The 13,616-nt window shown below is 46.0% G+C and overlaps 1 protein-coding gene across 1 annotated transcript in view; it reads left to right on the forward strand.

The window, feature by feature from the left end:
• Positions 1–13,616, forward strand: part of PKP3 (plakophilin 3) — an 81,208-nt gene that overhangs the window by 18,819 nt on the left and 48,773 nt on the right. Inside the window, exon 2 of the mRNA XM_067462570.1 lies at positions 4,602–4,794. Coding sequence (XP_067318671.1) covers positions 4,602–4,794 — 193 coding nt within the window. The remainder of the gene's footprint in view (positions 1–4,601; positions 4,795–13,616) is intronic.

Here is a 13,616-nt window from a genome sequence, read left to right on the forward strand (position 1 = left end):
GGCAAAATGTCAGGAGAGAATGCTTTTGGTACATGGCCATACAGCCTGGAAAACTCACAGCAACCCATTATTTTTTGTGTTGGTTTGAATGTTTTTGTTAAGTCTTTTAGATTAAAAAAGCTTGTTTTGGGGAGATTCAGGGGTCTCTGGAGAGATTTGAAGCTCTACAATAATCCTGCAGGGCCCACACATTACCTGTGGGAGGCATTTTTCCCACTCTGTGAAGTAGAGATACAACAAACAAAAGAGAGGCTCACAATGAGCAAAGATTCTCACCAACAGCAGGGGGAGGAAGGAGCAGCAGGGAGTCTGGTAAGATTCCATAGGTATAGGCAAACAGCAGCAACCTGTTGGGTGATGGTGGTTACAGGAGTTATGGATTTGGATTTGGCATTCTTGTGAGAAAACAAACAAGCCTTTAAGCAACTGCAGGTGGGAGCACAGCCAGCCCAGAGCAGGTGGAACAAACTGGCCATTCATTTCACCAGGATTGACTTCTGCTGCCTGCAAGTGTATTTATTCTCTCAGTGAAGATGTAAAGCCTACTTAATACTACACCTAGAAGCATCCCATCTAATTTCATTCAACTATGCTGGAGCCCCTGATGGCACAATGGGTTAAACCCTTGTGCTGGCAGGACTGCTGACTGTATCCGGAGAGCAGGGAGAGCTCCCATCTGTCAGCTCCAGCTTCTCATAAAGGTACATGAGAAAAGCCTCCCACAGGATAGTAAAACATCCGAGCACCCCCTGGGAAACTTCTTCTTCTTCTTCTTCTTCTTCTTATTATTATTATTATTATTATTATCATTATTATCATTATTATTATTATACCTTTATTTGTACCCCGCTAGCCTCTCCCGAGGGATTCGATGCGGCTTATACAGGCCGAAGCCCCAAAACACAGTACAACAATACAATACCTAAAGAAAATTAAAAACAGTTAAGCAGGAAAAACAATAACAGTAACAATACAACACGACACTATTAAAACTGGGCCGGCCAGAGTAGGGGTACAGGATTAAAAGTGCTGATGTGGCAGGAGGAATGAAGGATTATATAAGTGCAGTGTGATCTTGGTTCTACTAAAGTGCTTCTAGGATTTGGTGCTGGAGGTTCCTAATCTGAAAAGGCACATTGGAACAGCCAGGTTTTCAAAGTCTTTCTGAAGACTGCCAATGTAGGGGCTTGTCTGAGATCTTTCGGGAGGGCGTTCCAAAGTCGGGGGGCCACCACAGAAAAGGCCCTGTCTCGCATCCCCACCAAGCGCGCTTGCGACGCGGGCGGGATCACGAGCAGGGCCTCTCCAGATGACCGGAGTGAGCATGTGGGTTCGTAGACAGTGATACGGTCACGCAGATAGGGTGGTCCCAAACCGTTCAGGACTTTGTAGGTAAGCACCTGCACCTTAAATTGGGCTCGGAAAATAAACGGCAGCCAGTGGAGCTCCTTAAACAGGAGGGTTGACCTCTCTCTGCAATGAGCCCCGGTTAACATCCTGGCTGCTGCCCGTTGGACCAACTGGAACTTCCTTGCAGATGGTCAATTCTCTCACACCAGACTTGCAATTTCTCAAGTTGCTCCTGACACAAAAAAAAATCAACTACACTGACCACCCAAACTCAAAGTTTCTGGCTTATGGAGCTGTGTGAAAGTCCTGTTGGTTTTTTGGTGAACAGCATGGCCATAACAGAGGGCCCTGGGTGCAGTTACCGTGAGGCCCTTCCTGCCTAGCTTCTCTTACCAAACGTGTTGTCCAGATTGGTCCAAGGCAGAGCAGGGGCTGCAGACTCCTGTATACCCAAAGGAAGGAAAAATGGAGGGGGCTCCTGTAACTTCAATGATAGTGTACTGAGCAGAGATTTCCCCATGTGTTGCCTGCTACCCAGTTATGTGACAAGCAGCCACACCTGCTGAAATTCCCTTTTCTACACAGGCATTAAAAGCACCAGCACACTCTCCAGTTTTTTATTTGGAAATCCTATTCACATTCTATCAGCTTGGACTTTTCCTTTGGATACCTAAACTGTCTTCTAAATGGTTCCACTGAAACTTTAAGTTGCTCCAATGGGGGACAGAAAAAATGCCTTGGCTGAGTTGGGTTGGGGACAACATCCTCCTTTTTTCCCCTGTGGCTGTGACCCTGAATGGAGTCCTGCCAAGATCTGTTGTGCCTCCAGCAGTTCCCTGTGCAAGAAAAAAAAGACCCTTTGAAGTATTTTTTGCAGATACTACCTTGGAGAGTAGGTAGGAATGATGGGAAAATGCCCTTTTGTGACTCATAGAATTGTTCATTGGGTTGGAGACAATGCCCTCTTGGTGTCTCCTAGTAGCTCTATCCCAAAGCAGAATCACAGAAAGTGTGGTTTTGCATTTAGCATTTCTGCTTCACCATTTGCAAGAAAAACAATACCTTGAGGTACTTTCACAACTTCAAGATATTACCTGGGGGGGGGGGGGTACAATTCCCAGAATCTGGTCATGCTGGTGGGGGAGATTCAGGGATTGTTGTGGTTTATTTATTCATTCAGTTGCTTCCGACTCTTCATGACCTCCTGGACCACCGCATGCTAGAGCTCCCTGTTGGCCAAGGCCACCCCCAGCTCCTTTAGAGTTAAGCCAGTCACTTCAAGGATGCCATCCATCCATCTTGCCCTTGGTCGACCCCTCTTCCTTTTTCCCCAACATCATTGTCTTCTCCAAGCTGTCCTGTCTTCTCATTATGTGGCCGAAGTGCTTCATCTTTGCCTCTGATATCCTTCCCTCCAATGAGCAGCCGGACTTTATTTCCTGGAGTATGGACTGGTTGGATCTTCTTGCGGTCCAAGGCACTCCCAGAATTTTCCACCAACACTGCAGTTCAAAAGCATCTATCTTCCTTTGCTCACTTACTTACTTAGTTAGGGAATCCCTCGTAGATCAAGGATGATGATCTTCCAGATGTGTTGTCTTGGCTGTGGAGCCCTATTCTTGATCTGCATGTTCTCCTGCAGTGAGGACATCATGTCAGGGTTGACTTGATGCACCTTCCTCTTGGCACATTTCTCCTTTTCGCCCTCCATTTGTGCCTCTTTGAATTCTGCAGTACTGCTGGTCACAGCTGACCTCCAGTTAGAGCACTCAAGGACCAGGGTCTATGCCACAATTTTTAAGGTTGGCTTTAAGCCCATCTTCAAATCTCTTTCCCTGTCCATCAACTTTACGTTTCCTGTTCTTGAGTTGGGAGTATAGTAACTGCTTTGGGAGATGGTGATTGGGCATTTGGACAATGTGGCCAGTCCAGTGGAGTTGATGGCAAAGGAGCATTGTTTCAATGCTGGTGGTCTTTGCTTCTTCCAGCACATAGATATTTGTTCACCTGTCTTCCCAAGAGATTTGCAGGGCTTTTTCGTAGTCAGCGCTGATGGAATCATTCCAGGAGTTGTGTATGACGTCTGTAGATAGTCCATGTCTCATAGGTGTATAGCAGGGTTGGAACAATGGCTTTATAAACAAGCACCTTGGTCTCCCTATGGATGTCCTAGTCCTCAAAAACTCTCAGCCTTCCTTATGGCCCAGCTCTCGCATCCATAGGTTACTATGGGGTGTTGCTAGTGTGATGTCTCTACTCTTCCCTCTTTTATGGAGACTGGTCATTCCTCTCCTCCCAAGAAGTGAACGTCTTCTGATTTCCTGGCTGCAGGATTGATATCCCCCCAAACTAACTTTAGTAACCTCTGGTTTCTGGGCCAGGAGAAGGGCACGGACTGTGACCCGGTGGGCACCCAGGAGAGCCCGGCCTTGGCCAGGCCAGCCCTGCCAGAGGGAGGGATTTCACCTCAAACGGGAGGGAAGAGCAGGCCGGGGAGCCGAGGCGGGCCTCTCCTGCCTTTCTGCGCCTGGTTGCCCCACAGCTCAGCCAGACCTGAGGGAGCCCAGGCGGAGGGGGGCTGAGCTAACCGGACGGGAGAAAAAGGTCCTCCTTCGGGAGAAAAAGGTCCGCAGGCTCTGTGGCACCCCCCGAGGAAGCAGAGGGGCGGCGGTGTGGGAGGAAAGGGGAGCGAGCGGGTGGCGGAGGCAGGCAGGCAGGCAAGCCCCGGAGGCGCAGCCGCACCCAGAACCGCTTTGGCGAGTTTCCCCCGCCGAGGAGGGGCGGAGAAGGGCCCCTCGCATCCGGGGCATTCATTCCACCTTAAAACAGCCCCGGGCCTCACCTGCTGAAGGTGGAGCCGCTCTTCCCCGCCTTGCCGAAGCCTGTCCCGCCACCGAGGTCAGTCAGTCAGTCAGTCAGTGAGTGAGTGAGTGAGTGGCGAGGAGAGGAGAGGAGAGGGAGTGCCGGGCTCAGGAAGCCGAGCCCTGCCCGAAGAAACTTTCCGGCGGCCTGCCTGAGTCAGCGAGGGCGGGCCCGGCAGGCACCTGGCCTCACCTGGGACGCCGCCGCCGCGCGGTCCCTTGCCTCTCGTGGCCTGCGCGCACGCACAAGCCTGCCTTTGGGCTGAGACTAGGGAAAAGGCGAGCGGAAGCCCCCCGAGCGAGCGAGGAGCGGGAGGCCAGTCTGCCAGGGACGGGGCGGACGGGAAGGGGCCCATGCAGGAGACTAACTTCTTCTTGTCGGCCCTGCAGCCGGAGGATGGCGTCTGCTCCCTGGCGCTGCCCTCGGACCAGCAGCTGGACAGGAAGGGCAAGGAGGCGCCCGACAGCGAGCAGCTCAAGAGCGCCCGCGTCCAGGAGCAGGTCCGCCTCCGGATGCTCCAGAAGAGCCACTCCATGCCCCGCGACAACGGGCCCGCCGCGACCGACTACGCCGAGCTCAAAGGTAGGACGGGGAACGGGGGCGGAGGAGGGGGGGGGCGCTCTGGAGCCAAAGGGAGGGAACCAGCCGGGGACCCTTAGGGAGGGGTCACACTTGTGGCCCTCCAGGTGCTTGCACCTTCAGCTCCCAGAAGCCCGAGCCAAGCAAGGAATTCTGGAAGCTGAAACCCAAAACACCTGGAGAGCCACATGTTGGACACCGCCAGGGTCTATCTCGGTGGTTCTCCACCTGGGGGTCCCCAGATGTTTTGGCCAATAACTCCCAGAAATCCTAACAGCAGGGAAACTGGCTGGGATTTCTGGGAGTTGTAGGCCAAAACACCTAAGGAGCCACAGGTTGAGAACCATTGGTCTGTCTGGTCTTAGAAACTAAGCAGTGTCAGCCCTGGTTAATGCATGGAAGGGAGACCCTCAGGGAATACCACATGCTGAAGGTTATATCTCATAGGAAGGAACTGGCAAAACCTCCTCCAAGTATCCTATGCCTAAGAAAATTCTACAAAGGAGTATCATAAGTGACAAGGCACATCCATACTATATCAGTTAGCATAGCAACTGGGAGATTATAGCCAATTGACATCCCAAAGTAATTTTGTATAACTCTCCCCCCCCCCCCCCACCCCAAATCACTTTCCCCAAACTTGAAAATATGGCACCACCTCTCAGTGGTGTCGGTGAGACTGTTGTAGGGGTGGCTCATGGGGTGGCCTTTGCATAGAGCACAACCTGTGGCTGTTCCCAACCTTTGATCCTCCGTGTGTTTTAGACTTCAACTCCCAGAAATCCCAGCCAGATGACTAGCTGTTAGGAATTGTGGGAGCTGAAGTCCAAAACACCTGGAGGACCAAAAGTTGGGGACCACTGCTCTGGGAGTTTTGGACTTCTGCTCCCAGAATTCTGGCTAGGACTCTGGGAGTTGGAGTCTCAAACACCTGGAGGGCTGCGTGTTGTGCAAACCTGGTGTAGACCTTGTTAACCAGGAGTAGTCAGCATTTTACAAACCATGAGAGGTGTTTACAGATTCTTTCATGGAAGGCAAGATGAAGTCACTGAGTCTGCTTGGTCAATGGTTGTTGGCCACCCAGTGAGTTGATGGGCATGCAAGGTGAGCTGTGAAGCTTGGGGCCCTCTGCCTTTCAAAGTTCATACTCCTCACCTCTACACTACACCCTTTTCTGTTTGCTGAGTGAACTCTTCACACTTCCTTTGTCTCCTACTCAACACAACTTAAAATGGGGAAGAAAGTGATTATAGATTGGAGGGGTTGGCCTGCTTGTGCTGCTTCCAGGAACAGGGCTATGCTAGGAAAGCAGGCTTGAGGAGAGCAATAGCAACAGTCTGTGTTGTTTCCACAGGGTTGCTATTGTGCCTCATTCACACCATTGCGAAGAAGGGAAGTCTGGTCTAACAAGTTCCCTTCCACTTGTGACCTTCATGTTATTGTTTTCATTTTGGCCTTAACAACAGAAAACTGTTGAGGAAGCAAGAACAGAATAGCTGTTTGATGTTTCTTGATTAATAGCTCCAGGAGTCTTGGAAACATCTCCCAGGAAGTTGGTGTGCACATTCCCAGTGACCAAACACCCTTTAGCCAGTGAAATGTGACCCAGTGCAGAATGAGATAGGAAGATTAGTCAGTCCTAAATGAGAAAGGAAGAGAAGTTGCTCTAGGTTTCCCCAATTTGCTGCCTTAGTTTCACTCCAGATTTCTATCAACCACTAGCCTATTCCCATTGACTGACCTTGTACTTAACTACTTCCAGCAACTAATTTCACAACTCCTTTGCTTCTTTTTACTCAAACAAAACTTCTATCAGGTTCCATTCTGCCAATGATTGCATTATACTTAGCTGTTCCAATCAAGCTTAGAGTGCCCTTCCCCTGTTTTGAGAGAGATAATCCTTGTTCTTTCAAGAATCAGAATGCTTATTTGTCTTTGTTTTGAGTGGATAATTGACTTTATCTAAGGATATGAAGTCAAGTTGCTTTGGTGCATTTTAGTGTCAAGGACAAACAGCAGTGTGCTCTTTTGTTTAAGTTTCCCAACAACACCATTCATCTGCAGGAGAGATGGAGAACATCTGACTATTCAAAGACTTCAGTTTTGAAAAGCCTCAATCAGAACAACTGCAAGAATTGGGGCCTAAAAGTATCTGAAGAACCATGAGTTCCCCAACTTCAGTTAGCGCAGTGGTGAAGAAGCAGGAGAATCTAGTTTTGTGGAGCTGTTTATTTATTTATTTATTTATTTACTTTGCTTATATACCGCTGTTCTCAGCCCAGGGGCGACTCACAGCGGTGTACAACATAGAAAAAACAGATCCAAAATTCAAGACACAATCTAAAATATCATCTAGTAGGCCTGGGCGGTTTCGTTTCGTTAATTCGTAATTCGTTAATAATTCGTTAATTTTTCCAATTACAAAATGATAACGAACCATTCTGGAGCAATTATTTAAAAAATGAATTTTTAAATACGTTTTGTAAATGCTTCGTATTTCGTTATTGTATTCGTTTCGTTATTGTTCTGAGGTCGTTTCGTTATTATTTCTGCATGTCTGGGCCAGTTTTATGGTTTAATTAGTGAAAAAAAATTATAATATCACACCAACAGTCAAGAACAGAGGGAGAGGGAAGCTTCAGAAGTTTTTGGAGGTTTTTTAGCGTATTTCGCGGTCGCGTCCGCCATTAACAAATCGATTCGTTATTGTTTCGGAAATCGATTCGTTAATTTTTTACCATTTACGAAATTTCGTAAATATCGAACTTTTTAAAAGGAAAATTTTGTAATTATTTTAAATAACGAAATGCAAAAACCCCCCAAAAAAGAATCGATTTTAGAAACAAATTTTTCCGTTGTTACCCAGGCCTATCATCTAGCAATAATCAAAAACATCCTCATCAAAAACATCAACAATATCAATAATACAAAAAGCCATTCACGTCGTCTCATCGTTTAACCACAATCCAGTCTCATTTTCCGTTGTTCCATTCCTGTCATAATTACCAATTATTGCACTTCTTGTTCGAACGCCCTTCTGAACAGCGAAGTCTTTAATTTCCTGTGGAATATCATCAGGGAAGGAGCCAGTCTGATGTCCACGGGAAGGGTGTTCCACAGCCGAGGAGCCACCACCGAGAAGGCCCTGTCTCTCGTCCCCGCCAGGCGTGCCTGTGAGGCAGGCGGGATCGAGAGCAGGGCCTCCCCAGACGATCTCAAAGTTCTTGTGGGCTCGTAGGCCGAGATGCGGTCAGATAGGTATCTTGGGCCGGAACCGTTTAGGGCTTTATTGGCCAAGCCAGCACCTTGAATTGAGCCCGGTAGCAAATCGGCAGCCAGTGGAGCTGGTACAACAAGGGCGTTGTATGCTCCCTGCGTCCCACTCCTGTTAGTAACATGGCTGCCGCACGTTGGACCAATTGAAGCTTCCGGGCCGTCTTCAAGGGCAACCCCACATAGAGAGCGTTGCAGTAGTCTATACGGGATGTAACCAGAGCATGGACTACCATGGCCAAGTCAGACTTCCCAAGGTATGGGCACAGCTGGTGCACGAGCCTAAGCTGTGCAAATGCTCCCCTGATCACCGCCAAGACCTGGGGCTCCAGGCTCAGCGACGAGTCCAGGATCACACCCAAGCTGTGATCACACCCAAGCTGTGTGTTTATTGCCACCCTGTCCTAACTACTGAGAACAGCTTTTAAAGTAAAGAACAACACTTAGAAACATACTTTGCATGAACTAGTTTCCAAATAAAAGGTAAAGGTAAAGGTTTCCTATGACATTAAGTCTAGTCGTCTCCAACTCTGGAGGGTGGTGCTCATGTCCATTCCTAAGCCAAAGAGCCAGCGTTGTCCATAGACACCTCCTAGGTCATATGGCCAGCATGACTGCATGGAGCACCGTTACCTTCCCTCAGAAGTAGTACTTATTGATCTACTGACATTTGCATGTTTTCAAACTGCTAGGTTGGCAGAAGCTGGGGCTAACAGTGAGAGCTCACATGTTTAAATTGGTGAGATACCAATGGATTAAGGGAGACTGGGAGCCCAATCTGAAGCATGTTTACTCAGAAAATAATGGCCCCATTGAGTTTCACTGGACGCACTCTCAGTTAAGTGCAAAGGAAGCATCAGAGGCATTCCAATGAACTTGATGGATAAATACAGTGGACGTTTGAACTTGTGCTTTTCATACTCTTATCATTCACTATCCATTTTCTTATGCTGAATCAGTGGAGAGAGTACTTCTGGTTACTGTCTTTTTTCCTTTCCTAATTATTTATTTATTTATTTATTTATTTATTTATTTATAGGCCGCCCTGTCTCCGCAAAGTGACTCAGGGCAGCTTGTATGTATTGTGATTTTTCTTGCCACATCTGTAGTTATTGTTGGGCTACCAGATATCCTTGTCTGAAAAGAGTTGTACCTGTTGTATACCTACCAGCCAGACAGTTAATACAGCTATGGACCATCTGTGGGAAGAAGATAAAAAGACACTGTTCAGCAAAATTATAGTTTTGAAATCCTTCCAATTTTCTAAATGGCACCAGTCACAATTATGCGTCCACTAATTACTACATTCCATACTGTCACACCTGAAAAGGCTGCCGTGTTTGGAGAAACTAAGGAGGCCTCTTTTAGAATGGAAGTAAGGGTTATCTTTGATGCATCCTCAATCTGTTTTCACCCCTTTGGATTATAATTGAGATATTAGGAAAGGTGGTTTGTTATAATTTATGACTACCTGCCAGACTGAAAACGTTTCAAAACACCTTTGCACCCAAGCCAAGGCAGGGTTTCAGTACTGTACAAATTCTCTGGCTGCACAATATGATTAATTTTTAGCCTAAAATCCTGAGTTCAGTGGGTTGTTGTAGGTTTTTCCAGGCTATATGGCCATGTTCTTGAGGCAATTTTTCTCCTGACATTTCGCCTGCATCTATGGCAAGCATCCTCAGAGGTAGTGAGGTCTGTTGGAAGTACGAAAAATGGGTTTATATATCTGTGGAATGACCAGGGTGAGACAAAGGACTTTTGTCTGCTGGGGCTAGATCTGTATGTTTCAGCAGGATAATTTCAACAGAAAGGAAGAAACCATGAAAATGAACAAAATCTGGCTACCAGTATTAAAGGACTCAAAAATCGCAACAGCAAAACAACAGAGGGGAAACAAACAGGCACATAAAATCACTCTCAACAAGGAATTCCCCCTGGGCACTTCCAAGCCATTGAATGCAAATCAAGGTGATCAGCTGAAACATTCACAGCTAGCCCCAGCAGATAGGGGTCCTTTGTCTCACCCTGGTCATTCCACAGATATATAAACCCATTTTTCCTACTTCCAACAGACCTCACTACCTCTGAGGATGCTTGCCATAGATGCAGGCGAAACGTCAGGAGAAAAATTACCTCCAGAACATGGCCATATAGCCTGGAAAAACCTACAACAACCCAGTGATCCCGGCCATGAAAGCCTTCGACAATACATCCTGAGTTCAGTTTAAGTTCAGCTGAAACTGTCCTAGCTGGAAATAACAACTGCTTAGTCCCTTAAATTTAAATCTAATTGTTACTCCCAGCTAGAGTACACTCACTAAAGCAATCCAATTTACATTACTATGATTTATCATTTAGCAATTGATTCGATGTGTCTGTTTCACCTGGAACTGCAACTGAAGTCAGGGCGAAACGTGGGGAATATGTAGCCTTCCTGATGTTTTTGAACTGTAACCCCAGCAGCCTTATTTATTTATTTATTTATTTATTACTTTATTTATACCCCATTCTTCTCACCCCAGAGGGGACTCACTGTACAGCTGATGAAGAGAAATACTGGGGTTGGGCTGCAGTTCAGGAAAATAATTCCCAACTCCGATTTAGGCTTCAGGGTTTAATGTCTTAGTGTCTCTTAGCACATCTATTCCAGGGGCAAGCCAAAGGCGATGTATCCCATCCTATATTGCTGGTTCTCTATCTGAATCAAAGTTACAATTCACTATTCTGCAACATTACAGTGAGTTTCCCTGGAGAAATGTTCAGGGAATGCATGGTTTGAATGCATTCTGCTTAGTGACTTCCCCAGCATGACCTAGTTCAAGTATTGCATTTGTCGTTGTCTCACAACCCGTGAAATGGGAATAGCAACATTCCTGGTTTGAGAAACCCATTGAGAGATAATTTGATTAATATCTTTGCAGTAGTCTGATACTTCTGGATGGCGGCAGCTCTATGGCGCTGGGTTTTACTATTGCATATCCTTTGAACTGTGCTGAGATTCTGCTTGATTGCCAGAGGGCAGGTAGCTCTTGGGCACACCTGGAGCGCACTTTCTTTGTGACTGCATCCACCCTTTGATCTATCAGTCTGAATCTAATTACAGAGTCTCATCTCACACCCTGCCTAGGTATGTCTGTTTTGCTCAATGAGATGCTCTCCTGTAGACTGACAGGTGTATGGTAACAGGGGACAGAAAGAAGAGCCTAGTTCCTGGCTGCAGTCTCAATTGAATACATGTCTCTACAACACTAGATAGCAAGCTCAAACTAGAATGAAATCTTGCTCATCTCTGAATGCATAGAATGGACAGGATTCATTAATTCTGACTTTAAGGCATTATTGTCCCAAGGTCCACCATGATAAATCTGTCCCATTCTTCTCCTGTGTCAGAATTTTTTGAATATTAGTACATTTTAATGTGGTTCAGATATTAATCTGGGTACTGACTCACACTTGGAACTGAATTGTTTAATCAAGGTTTGTGCTTTCAGGCTATACTCTGAGAATGGCAGAGCTATGGGTCTTTAGCAGATACTTCTTGGCAGGGGTTGGACTGAATGGCCCATGAGATCTCTTCCAACTCAATGATTCTATTATTCTACTACATATTCAACAGTTTTAGCTTTACGATGAAAATAATAATTTCAGAATCATCAATAGTACTTCCTAGGGGCTGGAAGATAGATGCACTGATGCATTTCAGATAAGAGCTTTACCTTTCACCAGAATATAGACATACTCTTTGAGCTACAACTCCCAGAACCCTCTGCAAGTAAGGTTGGGAGATTCTGGGAGTTGTAATTAAAAAAGCAAACTTTCTAAATTATGTCTTTCATAGTCCAAATAACTCTTAAATATACTTTGGTGTGGTTTTGCAGTCAAAAGAGGTAGGAATACCCAACTCAGCCTAATTAACTAGATGCAAGCTCCTTTCAGATACAAGGGGCTTCCATTAGCAGAAACTTTGTCTGGCTCATGTTATAAATATACATTCAATTGCTTGAATCCCACTGATCTGAATAAAACAAAAGCAGTTTTGCTGTATATATCTTGGATTAGAAGTGTATAAATAATAATGTATAAATAAATAAATACTGTCACCTGGTCTGAAGGAGAAAAAGGAGGGATATATGTGTGCTTGATTTCATACCACTGCCTTGGGCAGTGGTATTATCTTATGGACATGCTCAGGACAGTTCAGACACTGGGTACTGGATGTGAGAGCAGGCAGGCAGGTACTTTTCTTATTGCTCTTTCCTTGGTTTAGGATGATCAAGTGACTTTTTGAATTGAATTCCCATGAGGACTTTTATGATTGCTTGCTTCCTACTAGAGGAGCAGGCAGGTTGTACTTATATAACAGAGAAGAAAAGGCTCAAGCAATAGGACTCATTACTTCTGCTATGTTCTGCTACCAGGCATTTGAAAGGTTTCAAGATGGTGGTGGCAAGAGCACATTATAGAACTGGTTTCGTTCCTTTAAGAACCTGGTGGAAATGCTCTAGAGAAGCCAGGCTACTATATTTTTTACTATCTCGATGCTTGTAGAAAAGGGGGAGGAGGCTCCAAGAAGTGAGTAGAACGAAGCTCCTTTAGGGGTGATAGAAGAGCAGGAACAGGAATGAACAGAGCAGGTCCTCCTACCCTGAAACCCCCTAAGCATGGCCACAAAATTTCACAGGCAAGGCACTAAACACAAGCACCTTGTTTTTATGATGGTATTAGTCACGTATGCAGGTGTCTAGCTCATTATCCAGCAAAATTTTCAATTTGTAGAACAGGCAAATGTTAATAATGGGCAATTATATTTTACTACTTCACTCTTACCTCAAGAATCTTCAGATTTTGTCATGCCAAAGGTATACTTTGAAAAGAAACATGCTCTGAGAACAGATTATGATCAGTCTCCAGTTGTGGTACTCTTTTTTGCCTGCTGTCTTGTATGAAAACTGCCCCCCTCCCCGCCTTATCACAGGGATCATGGTTCAAAGGCATTCTAGGTGGATTTTTCTGCTGCTTGTGCTGTTTTGTTTTGTTTTTCCATATCAGGAGCAACTTGAGAAACTGTAAGTTGCTTATGGTGTGAGAGAATTGGCCGTCTGCAAGGACATTGCCCAGGGGATGCCCAGTTGTTTTACCATCCTTGTGAGAGGCTTCTCACATGTCCCCACATAAGAAGCTGGAGCTGACAGATGGGAGCTCACCCCACTCCCTGGATTTGAACCCACTGACCTTTTGGTCAGCAGCCCTGCCAGCACAATGGCTCAACCCATTGTGCCACCAGGGGCTCCTCATATGCTGGTTGATTTAACTTCTTTTGATGACATAACCTGCAAAAGGCCCAGGACATTTGATGTCATCATTTGCCACAATTCCCCAAGAGTAGTGGATAGGGTAACAATCTACACTTTTATTCAGAGGAGTAGAATTTTCCCAACAGCAGTGTGTGTAGATCTTTTCCTATGCAAAAACTTTTGGTTAGCTTACTCTTGAATGGTCAGTTTAGCTTTACAAAGTCAGAGTGGTGTAGTGATTTCAGGTTTGGACTA

The sequence above is a fragment of the Anolis sagrei genome, chromosome 1, assembly GCF_037176765.1.
Source record: "Anolis sagrei isolate rAnoSag1 chromosome 1, rAnoSag1.mat, whole genome shotgun sequence".
Classification (NCBI taxonomy): domain Eukaryota; kingdom Metazoa; phylum Chordata; class Lepidosauria; order Squamata; family Dactyloidae; genus Anolis; species Anolis sagrei.